General features: G+C 36.2%; 1 protein-coding gene across 2 annotated transcripts in view; it reads left to right on the top strand.

The window, feature by feature from the left end:
* Positions 1-27,478, top strand: part of Gnpat (dihydroxyacetone phosphate acyltransferase) — a 55,061-nt gene that overhangs the window by 21,415 nt on the left and 6,168 nt on the right. For both annotated transcript variants that reach the window (XM_089640850.1, XM_089640851.1), the window contains exons 2-9: positions 785-996; positions 2,553-2,729; positions 18,513-18,642; positions 20,227-20,430; positions 23,179-23,330; positions 23,826-24,327; positions 24,771-24,908; positions 25,843-25,922. In XM_089640850.1, coding sequence (XP_089496976.1) covers positions 805-996; positions 2,553-2,729; positions 18,513-18,642; positions 20,227-20,430; positions 23,179-23,330; positions 23,826-24,327; positions 24,771-24,908; positions 25,843-25,922 — 1,575 coding nt within the window. In that variant the 5' untranslated portion in view covers positions 785-804. The remainder of the gene's footprint in view (positions 1-784; positions 997-2,552; positions 2,730-18,512; positions 18,643-20,226; positions 20,431-23,178; positions 23,331-23,825; positions 24,328-24,770; positions 24,909-25,842; positions 25,923-27,478) is intronic.

The raw sequence follows: 27,478 nt of genomic DNA on the forward strand, positions 1-27,478 counted from the left end.
ATGATAATTACGAACTTTTTACGTACAATCTTTTGCATACAGTCATTTTGTTTACGATCACTTGATTACAATCAAAATGTCACCACTTAAAACCCCTGTAGGATGTTACAAATTTCAAAAGTCCACGCTACTATACTTGAAATAATTGATGTAATGCTTTACTTTCAAGAGTTAAATTTTTATAATACAATACTTAAAACCACTGTAGCGTGTTCCTTTACTCAAAATTTAAAATATTTTAATTTTCAACACTTCCAAATATTTTTCCGAAAATATATTTTTACTACTTGATTACAAAACATCGAATTTTATTTACTTTTAAAAAATATAATATGCATGTATTATATGTATATGTAAACCTTTCAGAAGAAATTCTTTAAATGATAGTGAAAATCCTATCAAAATCCGTTGCGTAGTTTAGAAGAACTAAGTTCGTAGACAACACAACAAATAGACGCGGAAAGCGACTTTATTTAATGCTATTTAGAGATTATCATGCTTCCGCGGCCATACTTAAAACTGCTGAGGCATTCACCGTTACTGTCAAAGTGTTAAATATTCCAATTGTCCAGAACTGCACTTAAAACCACCGTTAAATATTTTGATTGTCCACGCTACTGTAAATCTAAACCGAAACTGTTAAATATTTGCTATTTTCTTCAGCCTCATTCAAGGCAACAAAGACAGAAGATACACAGATTGACTCACTGCCACAAATAGACTGACTTTACAACAACTCACCACCATTATTCTATTATTCAGTAAATGAATGTTCTTGTTTCAGAGCTCTTATTCCCTACCAAGATGTCGAAAGATCGCGTCCTCAGCAACTTCCGCGACATCGTGGAACCACGGCGAAAGAACAACGACGCCATGGCCTTCATGACGCGCCACTGGAAGCCGCAGCCGGCATACTGCGTGAACAACCGCCTCACCACGGCACAGATTAAGACGGTCACGGCGAAGAGCAAGAAACTGAACCAGATTCTCGAAGAAGTATGGATTATAATTTCACATTTATCTCTTTTATGCATATTAATGGCTTTTCATACTAGTGTACATTCTTAAAATATTACAAAATGTAAGATTTTATCGACAATCAAAGCTGTAAATTAGAAAAAAAAATTTATGTGGCTCTGCAACTATAATTTATGTTTGCTTCAAACCTCCGGTAGTCGGGAAATGTAGTTGGAATTTGTAATATTATTTATGTTTTTCAAAAAATAAAATATATTTTTGTTTTGTTATTTTAAGGTTATGGTGAAGGGTGTTGCTTTGTACCATATTTAGTATAACATATTATTCATTGAAATAAATATCTTAAAATTCACTCTTATTACAAAGATATGAAACGAGACCACCTTACGAGACCTTTCAGGCTAATTAGTTCGCATTTGGGAACAACTCGTATGGTCTCATAGAAATCATTGCATCTCCCTTACTGTCATGGTGAGAAATATGGTCTAAACGGTGTTAGAAAGGGAAAACACCACGCTCTATATTAAAATCTTTAAAGTTAACCATAGAAGAATTAAAATATGCACCTTTAAGAAACCAAAGGTTCCGAACGTAATCTATCTATATAAATAAAAATGTAAATGTTCGTTTGTTCAAAATCTTAATTCTCGGAAAGTTCTTCACTGATTGCTTTGAAATTTTGGCACAACTTTGCATTTGAGTACGAGTGTGTTTTTATATACCTTTATTATATAGATATCACCTGTGACAGTTAAAAACATGGTTTTTGTCACCTATAACAGGTAAAAACATGGTTTTTGTCACCTATAACAGTTAAAAACATGGTTTTTGTCACCCATAACAGGTAAAAACATGGTTTTTGTCACCTATAACAGTTAAAAACATGGTTTTTGTCACCCATAATAGGTAAAAACATGGTTTTTGTCACCTATAACAGGTAAAAACATGCTTTTTTGGAAAACAGTGCCATCTTTTGGACAAACACTCTTTTTTTTAAAACACCCCCATCTGCACAGACAGACTGAGCCACAGCTAGTTTGAAATAAAAATTATGAAACTTTTTGTAAGTTTATATTAATTATTTTTCTATGAAACGACATAAAAGTTAGGTGACAGTAAGGTTTGTAAAACATTTGTCTAAATGGTTGCGTTTTTATATATTTTTTCATAATCACAAAGCACTCTTTTTAGGTTTAATTGCCTTTTACAAAAAAATGAAAATCTATCAGAAATGTTAGTTACAAAAAACGTATCACCTTTCAAAAGCAGTTCTCAGTTTTCGGATGCTTTCAGAAATATTCCATTTATTTGGATTTTATTGCAAAGCGGAAATACTCTGACCTCATGTCAAAATATGGCCAGGGCCTGAGGAGTTACATTCTGTCAATGTTGATAACATTACAACTGTTCTACTTACATATATTGTTTTAAATCATTACATTTACTCCATGTGGAGGACGCTACATTCTGGGTTGGTTGCAATGAAATTGGCACTTGGCATTGAGCCCACCTCTGTGTACCACTGTGCAGTAAAATACAAATATCAATAAACAAATATGTAAATGTGTTTTCAGCTAAGTCCCGTTTTAAAGAAGTCCAAAGCAGAGCTGCAGAAGGAAGTGGTGGCCATGTTGCAAGAGATCGGATTAGACAAGAAATTATACATCATCCGCTGGCTTGGGATCTTCACTACCAAAGTCCTCTGCAGAATGTACACCAGCGCTTTTGTCAACGAAAAGAATATATTTGCGGTAAGAAGAAATATCTATCTATTTATTTATTCATACTTTTGGCGGCAGACCAGCAACAAAACTTAAAGGCTAAGAAACTCAATGGGAAGTACCTGGCTATTTAGATCTGGTCGCCAACGTTTCAATTCTAAATGGTGGTCTTAAGTATAATATATATTACTTTAAAGCAGAGGTTCCCAAAGTGGTCTATATGGACCCCCAGGGGTCGATATCGGCATGCTGGGGGTCTATGTCAGCCAGAAAAAAATTTGGGGTCCACGAGATTCAAATGGGAGTACATACGAGCGGACCCCCATTTACCTCAAGTCAACATTTAGGAGTTCCGTAAATGATACAATAGACCTAACACAAATATATAATAGACTGAGAAATTACTTATTTGATATTTGTATTTTTATATTTCGTGAAGTTGTTAATTTAGGTATATAAATAGAGTCTACGTTCCTTTTCTCGTCAGAATTAATATATTCAAGCAAAACATTGCACATTGGAAGCCGCGAATTTTCCTAGTTCCCCAACTTGTTTTTGAAAAACGTACAGGGTAATAATGACGTTCAACATTTAAATGCACTTCACACAGACTTCAAAACTAAGTTTGAGGACATTTTGACTATGGAAATGCAAGGTTGAAGAATCGGATATCATGTGACAAAAAGAACTGACCGGAATAAGCACTGACAAAGAACTTAAGGGGCAGTTCTGTAGGGCTAGCTACAGAAAGAAATTCCCCTTTTTTTATCCTGCTTCATTTTCAGTTGGTGTAATACCTCACAAGGGTGCCCCTTTCTGCACAATGTAAAGACAGAGCAACTATACCGCCACCCGGTTGTTGGGCAGGCAAGGGAAGGGAATATTTTTACTAAAAAAATAAATGATTATCACATGGGACGTTAATAGTTTTAAGAAAATTCAATATTCGGCAGGCAAGGGTCTACGGAAAAAAAAATATTTGGCAAGTGGTCTACGGGGCAAAAAAGTTTGGGAACCTCTGCTTTAAAGGAATAAATTGTAAAATAAGACAAATTAATCAAATAAAAATTACTAGCATGCTGGGATTTGAACCCGCGACCTTCGGCTTGCTAGTCAAGAGCCTTACCCCTCAACCACGGAGGACATCAAAAATATTAGGCAGCCATCGCTACCTTCCCACACCTTCCTCTTCCTCATCTCCTTCCTCTCCCTACTAGCCTCACAACATAGCCCAGTTTGGGATGCCACAATCTTACTGGCTCCAGATGGTTGGGAGCAGTTTTGTGCGGTATTCACATAAAAAAGTAGAATAGTTATAAAAATTACAAATATTGAATAAAAAATGAAATATTGGTGGATTCTTTGACTTTATACAACAGGAAGCAGTTTATATATTTCCTTATTAATATTCGGAGGTATGATTTTTTGTATGAGCATGGCCGAATACAAAACTAAATGCCCGGAAATCTCCATCACTCAAAGCATTTATTTTGTAAATATGCCATGGCATAATTCTCCTAAAGTACAGATTGCTTTGAAATTTCGACACAATGTTGCATTTGAATACACATGTGTTTTTATGTACCTATTTTTTAATTTTTTTTTTTTATTCAGTTTATTTGGTTATTACATTTTATGGGTATGTTAAGACCACCAAACTAGGTACATGCCCATGTTGTTTTTATTATATAGATGTCAATTGTGATAGATAAAAACATGCTTTTTTTTAAACAGCGCCATCTGTTGGACATAAAAGAAATTCGCGCTATTGTTTCTCTATCTACACAGACAGACTGTGCCACAGCAATGCGTGGCGGGGTACATCTAGTAATTCATAACTTCACTTACCTACCACCTCGGAAGAAACTTATAAGTATAGCCCCGATGAAAGGGCAGCAATGAATTGAAATGGCTTAAGCTATATTTAGTAACGTTAATAGCAAGATTCTACTGATTGTTCTCAATCCATTTTTCTTCCCCTTCTCCATTACTTCCATCTCACAAAATTACCCATTACCGGGAATTCAATTTATTATTTCAAAAACATTACAAAATTTTTTATTTTAAAACATTTTGACATAACTTTAATAATAATAACTAATAAACATGTAGGTATCAACTATACTAGCAGCAACAAAGCTTGACTTCTAAAAATATATCGACATTAGCATTGATTCTGTTCAACAACAAGATTGCTCTCCCCACCGGCACGACCATTGACAAGTTAGTCCTACTGGCCGGGAGATTAAACAGTCTGTGATGTCGGTGACGGAGATAATCATCGGAAACAGAAATTAATGCTCTTCGTGATAGCCGAGTATTCAAACCATCCACGAATCAGTCTGAAGAAATGTGTCAACAGTGTGCACATCCGTTCTGACCAGTACATGGTTCATTCCGAGCATAACCCCAAATAATGAATAGTCCCACTGACTGCCAGCTGTAAACACATTCGCATGGTCATCACTAGGATCCGGAATCGCGGTGGCTTTACCAGTGCTGTACTCAAGGGAAAAATAATTAACTACTTATGAAACACTTATTTATAGACCGCTTTCTAGTTTTAGTATGCCAGGAGTCAAGTATGTTGTCAACATTGAAAAGTTTTCTCGGAGAAGCCTATTAGAAATAACTTTCACACCTCTTATTAATAATATCTTTATTTAATGCTTACCTGTTGTGAATTCGAACAGAATGTACATTGTACATGATGCAGGATCAATTCATTTTGACGTCAACATTATTTTTATAATACAGTATAAGAATCCGTTCCATATTTTCTGGTGATAAATTATACCTATTTTCAAAAATCCACTTATACATAGAAAATGATCGTTCAACATCGACAGATGTCAGCGGGGTAAATTTATAGAGTTGTGTTGAATCGATGGTAACATTTAAATTTTCACTAATGCTCCGTAATTTATCGTAGCCAAGGTTTCTATTTAATATGGCATCGAATCTTTTTTCTGCCCACTCTTCATTGCTCCACGATAAAAGAGTCCTTATTTCATCTATAATTTCAAACGATTCGACGATAGTAAGCTTAGGATCCTCGAGTTTTTTAATAGCATTTGGAATTGTTCCGAAATATTCCATTATAAAAATTAGGTCACCCTTAATACTCGCATCTTCAAACAATAATTTAGCTTTCGCTATTGCCACAACGTCCTTTTCATTTAAAATTGAAACGACACTTTTTATTTTTTAGAAATGTTGACCATAGTAAACAGCAGCTTTGAGCCAAGTTCCCCAACGCGTTAATATCGGCTCTGGTGGTAGTGCAATATCTGGAATCATGGTTTTAAATATGTCTACTCTTGTTGGTGCTTTCAAAAATATTTTTTTAACACAGGAAATAAGATCATCCACTTTCTTATATTTATCCCGCACAGTTGAAGCGACTAGATTTAGTGAATGAGCCAAACAGGTAAAGTATATCATATTGGGAAACACATCTTTAAGTTCGCGTCCGGCTTTTAGCATATAAGGGGCAGAGTCTGTTGTTAAAATTAAAAGTTTTTCGAAGTTTTTAACTGCAGATTCCTGCCACAAAAAAATTAAACTGTTTTTTACAAAATCCTTTATGGTTTCGGCATTGGTTCTTGGTAAACCTTGCTAGCAATCAAATATGACCGAGTTACAATGTCTCCTAGTGGTTTTACGACCAGATTAGCTATATTGAGTCCAAACTTATCGGTCGTTTCATCATCTGTCGCCCATATATATGAATGTCATAATTTTTTTCTGATATCGTTAATTTCACTACAAAACACTTTATTTAAATACACTTTTCGGAGAGTAGATTCACTCGGAAGATCCATAGTCGAACATTTACAACACAAGTATTTCGAAAAAAAAGACGGAAATTAAAATTGTCTAGTTTTGTCCATGGAATATTAGAACATATTAAAAACATAGCTAAATCAAAATAGAAATCTGTTTTACACTTATCATTTGTCTTCATTATCAAATGATTTCTGCTTGAAACGTGCTTAGTTACTGTATATTTTTTTAATTGTTTTAAAGAAATATCACACACGTCACAATAAATCACCCCACGATCAAATTTTAGCTCAGGATGGGGTTTTATCCACTTATTTATTAGATTAATTGAAAGTACTATAAACGCGGCCATGGTGATGATTGATGAATACTAATTCGTAACTAACTTCTAAAAAATGAAATATTTCCTATCGGCTTGTCATTTAAAAATATTTGTTTTAAAGTAAGACATACCGATTTACCATTACCTATTGTCTCTTTTCTTTCTCATATTTTGTTCATTGAATAGAAAAAGACGAAATTATTATTATCGATTGCCAACGTGGTACGATAAACAAAAGTATCGGATTTCATATTTCCTGGGCCGAGCTTCAGTCAACAAGTCAAGTAAAGTCATTTTTACCACAAAAAGGACAAAGAGCAGTACGTCACATAATATTATTTTAGTGTGATTGATATAAACCTTTCCACATAAACTCGAATTTTGTATACCGTAGTTGAATCACAGTACTGGCTTACATAGTGATACCAACAAGGAAACTGTATTGTCTTTTATTAATATTGTTTAAATTTAATTTTAACCTTGATTTCATATTTTCAATATATATAAAAATCAATGTATGTTTGGATGTCTGAACTTTGGCAATTTGTTGTTCACACACCTGGAAAGGTTTCTATGTACCTAAAAGTGAGTTCTGGCAACATAAAATTTTTGCATAAAATCCATTGTTTCCTATCCGATTGCAAAGAAACTTTGGTGAGTTATTGTGTGGATGCAAGAGAAGGTTTCAATATATGATGGTGAGCTCTGGTGTTTTGAAATTTGTATAAAATTCCCTTATTTCGTATACTATTCATCTGATTGCGATAAAACTTTGGCGAGTTGTTGTGCAAGTTGTTGTGCACACGCCTGGGAAGGTGTCTATACATAAAAGTGAGCTCTGGCGTTATTAAGTGTGTATAATTTTTTTTTCCTATACCATTCTTCCTATAGCAATGAAACTTTGGCCAGTTGTGTGGATGCTAGGAAAGGTTTCTGTAAATAATGGTGAGCTCTGCGTTATGAAATTTTAATCAAAATTCTCTTTTTTCTATATCATTCATCCTATTGTGATGAAACTTTGTTAAATTTTAGTGTTGCGCGCGATTAGTGTCAAAACAAGCAGGGCGAGAAGGGAAGGGAAAGGGAATAAGAATAATAACATGACATTTATATAGCGCACTTCTGTGTTATTTCACTTCAAGTGGAATGTTTCAGTTTCTTCACCACCTAGGATTCTTGCTGCAGAGTCTCCATCGTCTATTTTCGTGTCACCTGTTCCTATGCTTCATTTTACTTAACTTCACTCTATTTTTGTAATATTTATATTTTCTGTAATACCTGCATCAACTGTAAAGCGCCCCTCTCACAAAAGCGGCGCTATACAAATTATCCAATAAATAATAATATTCCCCGTATGAAAATTAATTTCTTTAAAAAATAATGTAAAATTGAGAATTTGTTCAGACCAAGCCTCTAGTATGTATACTACATGCAGCTGCAAAAGGACAGTATGTTTAAAACGAATTTAACCCGTTGATTAACGATAATTTAATTGTTTTGCCTTTAATAATGAGCGTCCCTGGAATTCTTCAAAAAGCCACCGCGATTCCGGATCCTAGTCATCACATATAAAATTTGAATCCCCTCATAAACATTTATTTTTATTTTTGGTAATCTTTTAAAAATAATCCATCTAAATCTGTAATGTAATGTGTATTTTTAATTTGACTGGAAATGTTGCTATACGTACTTAGCTCGTAGTTTATGTTTGAAAACTCACTGACCCACTAACCCACAAGCAGTGATAAATATGATAAAATTATGAATTGTTTATATTTGATAACATATCCAATGAGTGAGTCAGGCATTTTACTGAATGTAGTGTTGTAGCAATAAACTTGCTAGCCCCGTGGCAAATGTGTAAACTGGGCACATTCATTTTTATATTATTACTAGCTTTACCCTGCCACGCGTTGCTGTGAATCAGTCCATCTGTGCAGATAGAGAAAAAATAGCGCGTGTTGCTTTTACATCCGACAGATGGCGTTGTTTTTCAAAAAAAGTTTTTACCTGTCACAAGCGACATCTATATAATATAGGTATATAAAAACACACATACGCAACGTTGAAGAACTTTAGGAGATTTAAGATTTTAAACAAAAAACATTAACATTTTTATTTACATAGATTATTTTTGCATTGAGCGGGGCATAAATCACTTAGTATATCGAATTGTAACAGCTGGTACAAACCACAATTTCAACCACGTGACTAAAAATGCATGTTAGAAGTTGGTGGAGAAATTGGTATTTTACAAGTAATTCTTTTTTGTTTCAGCGTGTTATCAATTTATTTTGTACACGCAATGGTGTGTGTTATGTGAGAAAGAGACAAGGTTGTATAACCACTTCAAGCTAGAAAGTAATGCAAAAACACAATGTAAACACAATGGTTGTTTGCTTAGCAATGTTTTGTTAGTGCATGGAGAGCAGTATTTTCAGAATTTTTTATTTTGTATGAGACACTTCACAAGAGCGCCCTTATCTGTACAGTGTAAAGGGAAGGGAGCCATATCGCCACCTGGTTGGCCTGCATTGTGAGGCGGGTATTAAGGGCTATAGGAATGGATTTATTATTTCGGGTCTTGAATAAGCCCGTAAAAACAGATGCAGGTAACTCGTTCCACATACTTACGCCGTTCAAATCAACTTCATCATATCATCAACTGTGAACGGGTGTTCCACTCGTGTTGAGTTTCACGCACATGCACCGGTGCACCGGGGATCAATTCTGCTAACTCCTTAGAGCAGGCTCCATTAAAATACCTGAAGAGTGTCTGTGGCGGGCGGGCAGCGTGGATTTGATTTTTGTACAAATTTTCACTTTTATTCTTACATTGATGAAATTTTGCAAAAAAAGAGGAAGGTCACTCTCTACATGAAATTTGGAAAAACCACTCCCAACCGAATTCGAAACTCCTCAATGCCTGGACGAACATTACACCACTGGCTGAATGACATTAATCAGTGTAGGCTTACTGAATGAATTATTAATTATTGTGGGTGTGTTTCACTGGCATCCCAGATTGACTGCACGGACATTACACCACTGGCTTAATGACATTAACCTTTTAAATGCCAGTAGGTAGAAGTGTAGCTGTGCACAGCAGGCCAAGAATGCGAGTTAACTCGCTCTTGGCACAGAAGCGGTTAATCAGTTTAGGCTTACTGAATGAATTATTAATTATGGTGGGTGTGTTTCACTGGCATCCCAGATTGACTGCACGGACATTACACCACTGGCTTAATGACATTAATCAGTTTAGGCTTACTGAATGAATTATTAATTATGGTGGGTGTGTTTCACTGGCATCCCAGATTGACTGCACGGACATTACACCACTGGCTTAATGACATTAATCAGTTTAGGCTTACTGAATGAATTATTAATTATGGTGGGTGTGTTTCACTGGCATCCCAAATTGACTGCACGGACATTACACCACTGGCTTAATGACATTAATCAGTTTAGGCTTACTGAATGAATTATTAATTATGGTGGGTGTGTTTCACTGGCATCCCAGATTGACTGCACGGACATTTCACCACTGGCTTAATGACATTAATCAGTTTAGGCTTACTGAATGAATTATTAATTATGGTGGGTGTGTTTCACTGGCATCCCAGATTGACTGCACGGACATTACACCACTGGCTTAATGACATTAATCAGTGTAGGCTTACTGAATGAATTATTAATTATTGTGGGTGTGTTTCACTGGCATCCCAGATTGACTGCACGGACATTACACCACTGGCTTAATGACATTAACCTTTTAAATGCCAGTAGGTAGAAGTGTAGCTGTGCACAGCAGGCCAAGAATGCGAGTTAACTCGCTCTTGGCACAGAAGCGGTTAATCAGTTTAGGCTTACTGAATGAATTATTAATTATGGTGGGTGTGTTTCACTGGCATCCCAGATTGACTGCACGGACATTTCACCACTGGCTTAATGACATTAATCAGTTTAGGCTTACTGAATGAATTATTAATTATGGTGGGTGTGTTTCACTGGCATCCCAGATTGACTGCACGGACATTACACCACTGGCTTAGTGACATTAATCAGTGTAGGCTTACTGAATGAATTATTAATTATTGTGGGTGTGTTTCACTGGCATCCCAGATTGACTGCACGGACATTACACCACTGGCTTAATGACATTAACCTTTTAAATGCCAGTAGGTAGAAGTGTAGCTGTGCACAGCAGGCCAAGAATGCGAGTTAACTCGCTCTTGGCACAGAAGCGGTTAATCAGTTTAGGCTTACTGAATGAATTATTAATTATGGTGGGTGTGTTTCACTGGCATCCCAGATTGACTGCACGGACATTACACCACTGGCTTAATGACATTAATCAGTTTAGGCTTACTGAATGAATTATTAATTATGGTGGGTGTGTTTCACTGGCATCCCAGATTGACTGCACGGACATTACACCACTGGCTTAATGACATTAATCAGTTTAGGCTTACTGAATGAATTATTAATTATGGTGGGTGTGTTTCACTGGCATCCCAAATTGACTGCACGGACATTACACCACTGGCTTAATGACATTAATCAGTTTAGGCTTACTGAATGAATTATTAATTATGGTGGGTGTGTTTCACTGGCATCCCAGATTGACTGCACGGACATTTCACCACTGGCTTAATGACATTAATCAGTTTAGGCTTACTGAATGAATTATTAATTATGGTGGGTGTGTTTCACTGGCATCCCAGATTGACTGCACGGACATTACACCACTGGCTTAATGACATTAATCAGTTTAGGCTTACTGAATGAATTATTAATTATGGTGGGTGTGTTTCACTGGCATCCCAGATTGACTGCACGGACATTACACCACTGGCTTAATGACATTAATCAGTTTAGGCTTACTGAATGAATTATTAATTATGGTGGGTGTGTTTCACTGGCATCCCAAATTGACTGCACGGACATTACACCACTGGCTTAATGACATTAATCAGTTTAGGCTTACTGAATGAATTATTAATTATGGTGGGTGTGTTTCACTGGCATCCCAGATTGACTGCACGGACATTTCACCACTGGCTTAATGACATTAATCAGTTTAGGCTTACTGAATGAATTATTAATTATGGTGGGTGTGTTTCACTGGCATCCCAGATTGACTGCACGGACATTACACCACTGGCTTAATGACATTAATCAGTTTAGGCTTACTGAATGAATTATTAATTATGGTGGGTGTGTTTCACTGGCATCCCAGATTGACTGCACGGACATTACACCACTGGCTTAATGACATTAATCAGTTTAGGCTTACTGAATGAATTATTAATTATGGTGGGTGTGTTTCACTGGCATCCCAAATTGACTGCACGGACATTACTTATTATTACTTTTACGCGTTCATACATTTCACGAGTCACGAGTTAAGACGCACACAGTTTCGTCGCGCGTATTTTGTTAACGAATAATAATAATAAATATGTCTAATAAGCAAAGCATCGCAGTACTGGATGATTGCTACACGCAACTATCGTCAATGAAAACTAAAAATCTCGAACAGGAGCGAATAATTCGGCAATTATCGAATGAAATAATCACTCAAAATAATATCATTTCGCGGCTCGTTACGAGTATTGAAGTCTTTCGGAGTACCTACAGTGCGAATGACAAGGTGATTACAACGCGATCGAAAACAAAAATCAACCAAAATTCAAACTCAGGTGAGAATATTGATACCATCTCTCTCACACCTGCAGTCAGCCAGCCTCGTTTGGCAAACAGCAGTGAACCAGTTACCGTTTCCCCTGCGCCCGCCCCCGCCTCCGAGTCGGTTACACCGGCTGAGAGCAGCGGCGTTAACGTCAAGCAAACCCCCCGCACCGAGCCGCCCTCCTGCCCATTGTTATCATACAGTGCCGCCTTACGCAATAAAAACAAAATTTTAGTCGTAGGAACCAATGACTCGAGTAAGATTAAAGTAATACCCAAACAAAAATTTATTATCGTTTCACGCTTAGATCCCGACACGACGACGGAGGAAGTCATTTCCCATGTCAAAACGAATACAGCTCTCAGCTGTAATGCTGAAAAGTTTATGGCGTTTTCTAAAGAATACTCATCCTTTAAAATAGGAGTCGACGAGCAGAACATAGATTTACTACTAAAAGAAGAACTATGGCCCCGAGGAGTGGTTGTCCGTCATTTTAGATATTATAATAAACGCATTTCAGGTCAAGAAAACGCGAAAAAGCCGACCGAATCAAAATGACTGCTACTATACCAGAACGTGCGAGGACTCAGGTCTAAGATGAATCAATTTCTAGAAAATGTTCTTAACCAAGAACATAAATTCATCGTGATTACGGAGTCTTGGCTAAACGATTCGATATTTAACGCGCAAATTTTCGACAGCAGATACACAGTTTTCCGAAAAGACAGAAGCACTCAACAAACACGAGGTGGTGGACTACTGCTCGCTTTACTAAACGAAGAAAACATGCGAGCCGAACGACTTTCCCATCTGGAAACGGGAGACGAAAATTTATGGGTCAAAGTCACAATTCAAGGCTTATGTTTATTTATTTGTTCTGTTTATATCCCACCCAGTTCAAAAACGCATATTTACACGACTTTTTTCGAAACTTTAATTAGTAACTTAACTTACCTTGTTGATAAAAAAATCTTAGTGATTGGTGATTTTAACATTAATTCTTCACAAAATCCACGTGCAGTGAACACTGAGCTTTTATATGTTATGGAACTTTTTCAATTGAAGCAGTTTAATACAGTACTTAACTCATGTAATCGTACTTTGGATCTAGTATTAAGTAACTTTAGTATGTTTACAAAAAAATCCGATTTCTGTCTTGTTCAAGAAGATAATTATCACCCGACACTTGTGTCAGAAATTAGTCTTGATCATGACAGACCGTTGAAAAGTCGTTGTTTACATTCAGAAAATAACTTTCGTGGTTGGAATTTCCGCAAAGGAGACTTTGAGAAGCTGTACAGCCAATTGCGTGACCACAATTGGCTGGCTATCTTGGAGATCTCCGATGTTGACGAAGCAGTTAAGTACTTCTACGATACCCTATACGCGTATTTTGACAAATGTTTTCTAAGAAAAAAAGCGCCGCGAAATGAAAACTATCCTAGATGGTTTTCGCGTGAGATTATCGGGGACATAAAGACGAAGCTTGTATACCATCGACGGTGGAAACGATCAGGTTTGGATAGTGAACACGAGTTATTCAAATCCTATCGTACAAAAATTAAACATAGCATTTCAATAGCACACAAAAAATATATTGTGGAGGTAGAGAATAATGTTAAACACGATCCAAAGTCATTTTGGAAATATGTTTCTGACAAAAAAAATGACAGAGGCCTCTTAAATCATATTATTCTGAATGATTGTACTTACAAAGGAACTGACGTACCGGAAGCTTTCGCAAAATATTTCCAATCTGTCTATAATCCAGAAAAAGCTGATTTTGATTCTTACGTACCAGGACAGATTGGATTGACAAAAGCTCAAAACATATCTATAGAAAACGTTAATAACATGGATTTCAGTTTAGCAATAAGAAAATTGAAACCAAAAACATCATTTGGCCCTGATTTCATTCCACCCTTCGTCATTAAGGGTTGTTCTGAACCACTGTCTAATCCACTTCTACATATATTTAATCTTACGATTAAAAACGGAATTTTTCCTAAACTGTGGAAGCTGTCAAAAGTTACCCCTCTACATAAAGATGGTGACAAGTGTCAGGCAACCAATTACCGTCCTATAGCAATTCTTTCCGCACCTGCCAAGTTATTCGAAATAATTATTCATAAATATGTATATGCCAAGGTTGAACCATTCTTGATCGAACAACAACACGGATTTCGACGTGGCCGATCAACCACTACAAACTTGATGGCATATACTGATTACGTGGCGAGAGCGCTCGATAATAATGAGCAAGTTGACACGTCATACCATGACTTTGCGAAAGCTTTCGATAAGGTTGATCACTTAGTGCTCTTAAGTAGGCTTGAAGAAATTGGTTTTTCCGAAAACTTAATTAAACTCTTTGCTAACTATTTAAAAGAAAGGGAACAATTCGTTTCCTATGGTGGTTTTAACTCTAACGCGTATCCTACAAACTCTGGTGTGCCGCAGGGTTCCAATTTAGGACCCTTATTGTTTCTAATTTTTATAAATAATATTCGGGGAAAAATCAAATTCGTCCGTTTTTTACTTTTTGCAGATGATATTAAACTGTTCTTAAGAATAAGATCATTAGAAGACTGTAAAAAGCTCCAGGAAGATATAAATGCAATTATTGACTGGAGTATTGACAGCAAACTCGGTTTCAACTTCCAAAAATGCTCAGTTATGTGTTTTACGAGGTCACAAAAGATCGTATATTTTAATTACAAAATGAAAGATACATCACTAAAGCATACGGTGACTTATAAGGACTTAGGAATTGTGTATGACGCTCGCTTAACATTTCACGCTCACATTGAAAAGATCTGTAAATCAGCTACAAGAATGTTAGGTTTTGTCATACACAATTCAAAGGAACTGACAAACCTTGCAGTCATTAGGCTGCTTTACTTTAGCTTAGTGCGTAGCATTCTCGAGAGTGGATCTCAGGTATGGGGGCCAGAGGACACTGTCTATGTACTAATGGTCGAGAAAATTCAAAAGAAATTTTTACGTTACCTCTATATGAGAGAGTTTGGTTTTTACCCATGGCTGTTTCCAACAGCATTTATCTCGGGAATGCTGAATATCTGCAGCCTTAGTTCCAGACGGGACGTCGCATTATTGATGATGGCTTACAAGCTTCTGAATGGTTTAGTATCAATTCCAGACATTCTGTCAAAAATAGGACTATATGTCCCGGATAATTTCACGAGAGGCCGCCAACACAGGCTTTTAATTCTTCCCAGGTCCAGAACTAACTTACCAATGGTGATGCCCCTGGGAAGACTCACTAGGTTAATTAACTCCCTTCCAGCTAACTTGGATATTTTCCATATGTCCTACAACGACTTTAAGCGCGAAATATTGTATTTGTTTTAACTGTATACTTATGTATAATTTTTTTTTCCATATTTTGTTTACCGCTTTTGCATATGTTTTAACTGTATACTTATGTATAAAATTTTCTTCAATAATTTGTTTACCGCTTTTGCAATGTATTGGTTTTTGTACTGTTTTTGCAAATAAATAAAATAAATTACACCACTGGCTTAATGACATTAATCAGTTTAGGCTTACTGAATGAATTATTAATTATGGTGGGTGTGTTTCACTGGCATCCCAGATTGACTGCACGGACATTACACCACTGGCTTAGTGACATTAATCAGTGTAGGCTTACTGAATGAATTATTAATTATGGTGGGTGTGTTTCACTGGCATCCCAGATTGACTGCACGGACATTACACCACTGGCTGAATGACATTAATCAGTTTAGGCTTACTGAATGAATTATTAATTGTGGTCGGTGTTTTTCATTTGTGACTCACCTCCCAATTTCAATCTAGTATCTTAACACATTGTAGTCGGGCGCTTCAAACAATAGACTCTAGCCTATAGCGGGTGTTTTTCGCGATTAGCGCAAAAATATATCGCTTTCTTAAAATTTACACAATTTCTAAACCAAATAATATTTTCGATTGAAATTTTCAAAGAAATCATATATGACATTTGATCATCAAAAATAAATTATAATTGCTTTGATTACACCATAATTTCACCACATTTCAAAGCTGAATATAAAAACCTGATATTAATTCAGTAAATAGCATTCAATATTCAATATTTGAAAATTCCATGTAAAAGATAACATGTTTATTCATGTCATATAGTTATATAATAAATAATAATATATATTTGCCATGCCCGCAATTTTACAATCGCTGGATGTGTGAAATCTGATCGCGTAAATATTGAACAGTGTCGCCTAAGGCCGAAGGCAAACACTCAATAACTCATAAGTTTAATTGCTTCTTGTCAAAAAAGAGTCTTTTGCGGTTGCCTCGCCTAATTGAAGAGCCCATTCCACTTATGAATCATAGTATTTATTCTTTCAAGGAATCAGTAAACCTTATATGTTGATAATCCATCACACACTATAAGTGCATGTATCAAATAAATTCCTCCAAGTATATGCTTGTATATAACAACAATGACAATTGAGTAAACAAAAAATAAAAATACATGTAAAAAGCAGTGGATGATTGGTAAGTAAGTACTTACGAAAAACTGGCATTGCAAAGGATTACAGTACAATCATTGCATTCTGCAAACAACTGGTCATATGTGTGGAATGAAAGGGTTGGATTTTATTTCTCCTGGGTAGATAAAATAGGGTGAAATATTTAACGGAACACTTGAACTTGTCCCATCAACATAATCAGCCCCAAAAACTTTTTCATTTCTTTCAAAGTAATATTTTTCCACTTTCCCGATTTTTTATATAATCTGTAATTATGTGAGTTTTGGTGGTAATATCTATTAGATTCGTTTACAAAATATTCAAACAAATCATCACCGATAAATAACTCTATCGCATCACTTACAGTTTGAGGACAATGGACATTTGAATTTAAACCTCGGCGGCCTAAAAAAGATTCCAGAACTGGGGGATTATCAAACGATGACCACTCGTCCACATCCTCATCTGAGCTCGTCTCCGAATCAGAATCACTTTCAATAGTGCGACGGTGAAACGTTCTAGGTCTTAGTATTTGTTTATCATCTCTCGGTTCGTTGTCTGACACCTCTTCAATATCATCATTCCATGAACAATTAGATAAATTGTCGGAATACACTTCATTGTCACTATCATTGGCTTGTAAAGACATTTTTGTAGAGATAAAGTATATACAATACTAATATATTCAAATAATAAAATACCAAACAGTAAACAAAACAATGCGAGCGTATGAAAAATAGTCCAATACGTGAAATGACTCAAACTAAACTGGAGATTGAGATAGCATAAAAGCTCTAGATTTGTGGCGACGCCAAGAGTAAGCGACGCTTACAAGCGGCACACTAGCCAATCCGGACAAGGCATCTCAAATAACGTCGACAGAGTGTCGCCTAGCACCCAGGTAGCAAATTACCCTTCAAGGCGTTTTATTTCACGCTGATAACAAACCCGTATAATGCCGTTTCCCGCCAAAAACCGGCAGTCGACAAAAACGGCATTTGCCGTGTCCCGCAGTTGACCGACAGTCCGCGTAAAACGGCAAATGACGTGTCCCGACGACAATGTGTTAAGATTCCATTACCAGAAATTTGTCAGTCATTAATACTATGAACAAAGCATTTTTGTCATTAACAAATTGCCCCAGTTGAATGACAGAAAAAAGGGCTCAGATACCTATAAATTAGTACAAATTTATTTTTTAAAAAAATATTTCATCTATGAACTGTACTTCGCGCACATTTACGCTTCACTTTTTATGACCATGTTTGGCGCTCGCGCACATGTTCCAGCTCTAGTACTGTCCTTGCTGGAGATTTTTGCTATGGAATTTTAATCTTTATGCTTCAAAAAATGTATAAAGGAAAAAAATCTGAATCGCTTGCGCTAATTTCACTGTAGATTCTATTGTTTATTTCTGTGAAATGCTTGCAAGAGATTTTCTGCCTTCTGAAATTGTGCTGGAAAGTTCATAACCCAATGTTTTTATTTTGTTACAGCTCAAAGCATCAATGGGTCTCAATCCCGTGGTTTTTGTACCTACGCATAGAAGCTATGCAGACTTCATATTAATGACGTACATCAGTTTTTATTATGATATAGAACTTCCGGCAGTTGCTGCAGGAATGGGTTAGTATTTTGTACTTCTATTCTTTAATATCTACCAAATGATCTTGTTTTATTTTATAATACTAGTTTTAACATTAGACACTAGTTGTAACATTTTGGATGCTTTAATTAAATACTGCGTGTAGAACACATCAATCTTCAAAATAATCGAAGTTCGAAGTCTTTTTATAAGCCCGGAAAAAGTATCACGCCTATACAAACTGCTTTAAAGTTCATAATCTCCTACTTACATTGTGGTTTATTGTATAATGTGACAAATTAAGTTCTTTAGAAAATGATCAAAAAACATTTAAATATTTATGCCTGCACCTCACAAAATAAAATAAAACACCTTTTTTGGCAATGTTTTTTTTTCTTGCATAAATCAAAACAGGCGGCTGGTGTTAACCGGGAATTTAAACCTTGTCGCCATTTACATAAAGACAGTTATTGGTAATGGCTGGATTCCAAATCGATTGCACGACATGGTGCATCGCCTTAATATATTTTTTATCCAAAAACACTCCCTCTTTTTTTCCAGCCTTATTAAAATATTTTTTCAAATCAATCTTATGTCACATTTAATGTACATCAAATTGTTAATCCGCTCCATTTAGAATTTTTAACATTTGAATAGTTCCCATTGAATGCCGATTATCGATATATAGTGATCAATTTTGACGAGAGTTCGAAGCACTGAAACTTAAATTTGATTTGTTTTTATATTACCCACTCTAACGATTTTTGGCATATTATGGCAAGTTTGCAAAAAGTCTTGAGCGATCGCTTGCCATAATGAATCAAATTTATAGGACCTAAAAACATGGGATAAACAGAGAAATCTAGGTGGATTCATTAGCTTTTTTTTATTTTTATTATTACAAGATAATACATTACAAAATGATAACAAAGTAATAATGTATTATTACCAGTAAGTTTATAAAACTCATTTCGGGAAAGACAACATTAGAAAATACAAGAGAAATAAATAAAATACATTAAAATAAATAAACGCAGATGTTATTATGGAGTTCCAGAGAAAGATTGTGTTAGTCATTAATGAAACTGCTGAGGAAATAGCTTTTAAGAGCTTTTGCCAATGTTTTTTTGTTCGTTGCCAGAAGTTTTAAATTACTAGGTAATGCGTTATATTGTTTATGTGCAATGTATTGTAAGGAGTTAATTCCAAATTTGGTCGTGTAAGTAGATGACGATAAATGTATTTGATTTTGTGATTGTGTTTTGTGCTGTAACCACAGTAACCATTTCATATGTTTCCATATTAATATTTTAATAATCGCAAATAGCCAAATCGAAAACTGAACACCTATCGCTAGACTGGTTATAGTTAAATGTTAGTTAGAAATTGAAATAAATAATTTAACCTTATCAATGCAACTGTCTCATATGTGATCCATCAGTGGCTATACCCGTATGATGTTGCATACATGTATGTGATCAAGTTTCACCAAAACACGTACTGGGATAGAATGTTGAAACAGCTAGCGTTGTAATAGTTAATAAGATTAAAAATTATCTGTCATCTTAATGTTGTACTGTACTGTTAAATAAATAAAATAAATAATGATTTTTTTTTGGTTTAAGATTTCCACGCCATGGTGGGTATGGGCAGGATAATGCGCGACACGTGCGCCTTCTACATGCGTCGAACCTTTGCCACGGACAAACTATATGGAGCCGTGTTCCGGCAATACGTCCGCACTCTAGTCACCGACTATCACTCCCCACTGGAGTTCTTCATAGAGGGCACGAGGAGTCGGAGTGGAAAGAGTATGGCCCCTAAATATGGTAAGATAACCTTAAAATTTTCTGTGTCGCCAAATAGGTATTAAAACGGAATAGATAATCCCAACAAATATATGCATAACCAATTTGAAAGAAAATCTTGTTAGTATTAATCAATGAGCAGGCAGCATTCTGCTGATCCACTCATATCAGGCGCAGTCCGTCTGATTACGGCTAGAAGTCCGATTTGGACTTCTAGCCGTAATGCAATTGAACTGCAATTCAAATATTTTAATATTTCTACAGCAACCTTAATGTGATTTTTTTTACAAAAATGGCGCTGAAAGATATCGTGTATATTATTGTCCCATTTCTGTATACTCGCGAACGCACGATACAAACAGCACGGGCGAGTCTAAATACACATACATTCTCAAATACTGTGAAACGCGTAAAACACACTGGTGTGGAAGCTATTTGTAAACCGTATCCAAGAATGCTAGAACGTACGTTCTTTCCGCGCATGCGCACTGAGACCCTCAAGCCAATATCTTCGTCAACTTTATACAATATTAATAACAGCATCCAAAGTGCAAAAACCTTTAATGCTCATATGTATAATGCACAGAATCATATACTCTATTACTAATCCATTGGATTGTATGCCCTGCTGTGACAGTTTGCTTTGAGCTTGGATACTTTGCCAACGTGTTCTAAATGATAATAGTGAATTGTGTGGTTGTATAATTAGATCATTAATGCGAAAAAGTTTTGTGTCTCGGCCATTTAAGGAAAAAAAGCTTATTCTGGATACTGGAAATATTGAGTTATGGAGCTTAATGGATTTATGGAGATAATTTTAGACGGTACCTAATTGTATCTTGTTCGTGGGCTAGCGTCTAGATGTGCATATTTGATATCAAGTACGTAGTAAGTACGAGTATAAACATTTGATGTCCAGCATCCCTTCTACAAAAAGTCACCGACCGCCACTGACTCATATCTGATTTCACAATAGGTTTAACAGTAGTTGAATTGTTTTTAATTTTTAGAATAAGTTAATCCTTTCTTCTCTCCAAATAAGAATCCAATCGAGCTTTAAATTAGTTCATATTAGTAGCATCGATGACATCTTGTGGAAGTTTGCCCCATGTTTCCACTACCTATTTGCATTTTACAACAAAGTGTTTGCTAGGATTGGATGCAAAAGGTATTTCGTTAATTTTTTGAATTATCTATTCAAGAAATAATTACAATTTTCCGAAATGTTTGATCAATTTTACCAGAAAGAAATTTGTGCTTACTTTGGGCAAACTTACACGCTTCTGTTCCTTTATCTCCTCAGTGATTAAAACAGTAATCTTTCTGTCGTGTATGACTTGCGTGGAGGTGAAATTTTAAAAATTATTTTCCCCTCTTCGTAATTCTTTTTTATTTTCAAAAATGTCTTCACCAACCCTTCAGGCCTCTGGCATATTGACCGTTATATTTCTTAAAGATGCTGTGAGAAAGTCGGAGAATTTGCTTCTCAATAAAATCCAAATAAATTGGATATTTCTGAACGTATCTAAAATAAAAACTTTTTATGAAAGGTAATGAAATACGCTTTCAAATTTTATTATTAAAAATAAACATCTTTTTTGAAATATTCAAATTTTTAAATCATGAAAATGGTTCACCTTACAATTTATCCTCAAAACATTGAAGTAAAATGACTGAAAAAATACAAATATATCATACACATTACTGCCACCTCACCTTTTTGTCGTTTCACATGAATATAATTAATAAAAAGTTCATAAATTTTTCTTAAATTGCGTTCGGAATCTCTGGTTTCATAGAATTGTAAATTTTGTACATTATTCTGTGGTTATAAAATTCCAAATTTGTATATAAAGCTTGTTGTTTTCTCTTTCTAACACTGTTTAGTTCATATTTCTAACTATGACAGTAAGGGAGACACAACGCTTTCGATGAGACCATATGAGCTTTTCCGAAAAGCGAACAAATATACTCTACGGGTACTGTCTTTTGTCAATCACAACTTATCCAGCCTTTATTAGAATTCTTTTGGTGCCAGTTTATGTCTAAGCAGTCTAAGCTTGTTGCTAACTCTGGGGATAGAGCATTTCAACTGGCTGGGTCCACAATCTTGGAAAATTACCTGGCATTTATTTTAATGTCCGAACTGGCCTGAGCTGATTGAACTAATAATAATAATAAGAAGAATTTATTCCAGAATGTATGCAGGGGCACAAAAAAGCGAAATTTAAATGAATAAAAACATAAAATATTAACACAAAAATGAGTGTGAGCAGCTGTTTATGGAGGATATTTGCACATCTCCCGTCTCCAGAGGTCCATCAGGGGGACTCCATCCAGGCAACCATGGCAGTGATGATTTTGTTACTTGATTGGCGTAGTCTGCGCCATAAGCTTCCCATGTGATGGCGGAAAGAGTGAAAAGTTATGAAAGAGTGTACTCGTCCTTCCAGGAACATTTCCGTGGCACTGCAGTATCTCGGTAGGCGGAATAGTTGGCGATAAGCATTATTGTAAGCTACTTTTAGTTTATGCCATTGGGATGCAGTGTAATCCACCACAGTTCTGACGTGTACAGCGAAGTGCAAAATGCGTTGAAAAGTATCTTTTTCACGTTTGTACTGCAAAATTGAAAACGCCTTGACAGCATACCTGCTCTAACGGATATCGCTCTTCTTTGCCTTTCCATATCCTCCATGTCTTTCAGGTCGTCTGTGATAATATGTCCGATATATAATAATATGAACTAAACGGTGCTATTGTTTTTAGGATTTATGTCAATGGTGTTGGAGCCTCTGTTCTCCAATGAAGTAGCGGACATCACTTTTGTCCCGATTAACATCAGCTACGACAAGGTCATGGAAGAAAGGTTATTTGCCTACGAGCTACTTGGTGTGCCTAAACCAAAGGAGTCTACTTCGGTTGGTAACTCTATACTCTTACTATTCTTAATAATTAGTTTCACCACTTACAGTTTTGTTATTGAACAATATTTTATACATTCTTAATTTATATTTTGATAGTTAAATGAATATTTCAAAGTTCCACAGTGCTGGAATAACTTCACGAGCAAATGTAAATGGTGCAAATTCGAACACGACTCGGAGAGTATCCATTCTTTGATCGGTTACATTTACACTTGGAAAAATGCCATAGAGTAGAGAAAACAGATAGAGGCGCATGCTGCCCGCCATACATTTCATTCGCAATATATATATATATATTTTTTTTTTTCATTAACTGACTAAGTACTGACCAATTATACAATACATAAAATATGAAATTATACAAATAAAAGTTACAGAAAAGGAACATTACATGCATATATAAAAAAAAATTATGCTCATATTTCCTTAGGCCATTATTTGTATCTATGATTTACATTTTTTTATATTAAAGTGAGGTTCTTATTCCAGGGTCTTTTCAAAGCGCTGAATATTTTGAGCGACCACTTTGGCAGCATCTACGTCAACGTCGGCGAGCCTTTCTCTGCCAAACAGTTCTTGGGGCCGGCCCTGAAGCAGACCTTCCACCCGCTGCGGCCCATAGAACCCCAGAGCATCACGCCCGAGCAGAACAATCTCATCCAGCACATGTCACACGAGATAGTCTACAGGCAGCAGCAGGGGGCCATCATTACTACCTTCCAAATAGTCTCCGTCGCCCTGACAATGTCATTACACAACACTGTGCCATTGACTCGAGAAGCTTTAACCGAAAACATAATCTGGCTGTCGCAAGTGTTCAAGAGATTGGGCGCAACTGTGTTTGACTATGACGAGGAAAGCACCAAGAAGGAGATGAAGGAGATATTGTTGATTCACAATAATCTCATTAAAATGGATAAAGGAAACAGACTTAGGTTATTGAACAATGCACCGTTCTTGATGACGGATGAAATCAAAAATAAAATGAAAGGTTTGTTATGATTTTTGTATAATTATTAGTATTCCAGTCTGTTGAGTTAGCATCGCATCTGGTTCCCACGCTGGCGTTCAAGTGAGTTCAATTCCTCGGCCAGCTAAGTCCACCATCATGACACAAGTATTATTTTCAGTTTATCGTGAGGAAGACATGACACCAGCAAGTATAGAAGTGTTCGTGTTGTGACACAAATTACTGCAATACTAAACTTGACTTCCCAGTCCGTTGTGTCGTATCGCATCCCTGATAAAAGACGTATATGTACGTTGCGTCATATCACATCTCCTCTAAAACTATGACAATAGACATTGTGTCCGTGAATGTGTTAATCTTAACAACTTACGCTTCCATCAGTCTTGAATTCTTTTTGTTTTACCACACATAAGCCACAGAGATCTCATTATTTATAACATAATTTTATGTAATGTTTTTTTCAGGACATCAACTGAGTACTCACACAATGTCCATGGTGATCCCCGTGATCATGGTCCAACTGTACGTCAACCCTGTTCTTCACTGGCTGATCTCGTCCGCCCTTATACACCTCATCCTCTCGCACAGATCTGTCAACAAAGGTGAGCATTCTCCTGTAGAATAACAGCAAAAACTAACTCTGCTTTGTTTGAAGGCAGTTCAGGGGCTCTATTCCTGAATCGAGGGCGCTCGTAATCGCCGTCGAAAGTACGTACGTTGGTCGTCGTTGCTATTCCCGAAATCGGTCGAAGGTACATACTTCGACGCCAAACGTCAAAAGTCATTCCACACAACAACTACTGGGTATAACCAGTAGAAACAGGGCAGCGAGTGGTAGGTTGTTGGCGTTTCTATGGAATTGGCTGTCAAAATCTAGTCTAGCTGTCAATTTTTGTTTTACCGCGCGGATTCCGCAAATGTAAAAGTGGGTGAAAATTTCCCACTTACTAAGTCTTTATTGGAGCTTACAAGCTCAATTAAGAGTTGCTTTTGGCAATTTGTAATATGTCCCGCAGCCATTTCTGTTTTGAATAACGAATAACTGTTGTCTGTTTGACAGTCACACCATAGAAATCCCAAAAACATCAGGAACATAGACAATATTCACAGGGGTGCAAATATAATCATCTCTTCTACCAACTTCGACCGTTCGACGCTCAAGAATACGTAAAATTGAAACATTCGAAAAAGTTAGTCGCGACGGCTAGTAGTTTTTCACTCGAAGACGGCGCATACGAAAACGATTGATCGTTTAACTCCAGAATCGCAGGCCTGACTCTTGTGCGGTAATCACATAAAAAAATATATGTAATTTATATTAGAGCGTCTGTCATGTGACACTTTTGAAATTTATAGAGCTACCAAAACTAATAATAAATAAATGGTATGAAATTTAAATCCGGTGCTCTTGTTGTGACACCTGTATTTAAATTCCTCTTAATTCCATCATTATAATCGGAAATGTTGTCTTCTTTTTCAACGCAGACATTATTATCATATGAAGTACTTAATTTGGTCATTTTCTTTATTTTTCAGCTGTTTTGTGGGAGAGCTACACACGCTTGCGAAATCTGCTCAGATATGAATTCCCTGTCAATAATACAAGTTTACCAAAGGTAATTCCAATTCAAATACTAATATTATCACAAATATCAATGAATTTCATTAATGTCCACCATTACGTATTGGATTATATTATTATTAAATGAAACAATTTTATTTATTAATGTCAGAATAACCTTTTTTCCTCGGGGCAAAAATATACTAACTTAACATGAATAATATTACAAAATTATGGGTGAACATACATTAGGTGTTGATTATTAGAAATATTCCCATGTTGAAGGTGTTTATTTATTAATGTCAGAATAACCATTTTTCCTCAGGGCAAAATATATATGTACTAACTTAACATGAATTATATTACAAAATTATGGGTGAACATACATTAGGTGTTGATTATTAGAAATATCCCCATGTTGAAGGTGTTTTCCAAGTATGGAGTGAATACGAATCTGACTCAGGCAATTGCGTCTCTGTATGAGGGAAGCGTTGCATGTGTTAGGGTAAACGGTGGTTTTACGGGGTGGTTTGATATCACAAAAGGTGTTAAACAAGGCTGCGTAATGTCACCGTGGTTATTCAATCTATACATGGATAATTGTATGCAAGAATTGAAAGAGGTGGGATTGGGCGCGAATTTGAGTAATCTGAAAGTATGTTGCCTGTTGAATGCTGATGATGCGGTGCTGATTGCTAATAGTATGGATGATCTGCAGTCTCTCGTGTCTAGGATGAACGAAGTATGCGTGAAGAATGAGTTAATGATGAATGTAAGTAAGTCTAAAGTAATGGTGTTTGAAAGAGAAAGTACGAAAACAGTTTGCAATATAGCTGTGAAAGAAGAATACTTGGAGCAGGTGGAGTTTATGTATTTAGGAAGTATGTTTACGAGAGATGGGAAGGCTGACAGAGATATTGAAAGAAAGGTAAATGCAGGTAACTCCTTCTGTCCTCCATTAATGGAAGACAGAACGCAGTTGGCGCTAACAAAAAATTGTTAGAAGCGAAGTTAGCAGTCCACAATGGAGTACTGGTACCTAACCTGATGTATGGAAGTGAGGCATGGAACTGGCAAAGAAAGGATGAAAGTAGATTGAATGCTGTTGAAATGAGATCCCTGAGGCGTATGTGTGGTAAAACCATGTACAATCGTGTGAGGAATGTGGAGATCCGCAAAGAGTGCAAGGCTGATGTAAGCGTAATGAGTAAGATCAAGAAAGGGACGCTTAGATGGTTTGAACAATAGAAGAGTATGTATGAGACGATGTATGAATGTGAATGAGGCAAGGAGTGTGTGCCAAAACCGAGTTGTTTGGCGGTTCGTCCTCTCTGCCTACCCCTGTGGAGAAACGGCGTGATGGTTAGTTAGTTAGTTCCCATGTTGGACGTGTACATCTTAGATATATTCCCATGTTGGATGTGTACCTACGTCTTAGATTTGTTCCCATGTTGGATGTGTTCCCATGTTGGATGTGTTCCCATGTTGGATGTGTTCCCATGTTGGCTGTGTACATCTTAGATATGTTCCCATGTCGGATGTGTACGTTCTATCTTCCTCCCCACTCTTTTTAATTATTAATTTAATAAAAATTTGCCTCAATTCAGGTTC

This window comes from Hesperophylax consimilis, chromosome 16 (assembly GCF_061612785.1).
Source record: "Hesperophylax consimilis isolate HC1 chromosome 16, BYU_Hcon_1.0, whole genome shotgun sequence".
NCBI lineage: Eukaryota > Metazoa > Arthropoda > Insecta > Trichoptera > Limnephilidae > Hesperophylax > Hesperophylax consimilis.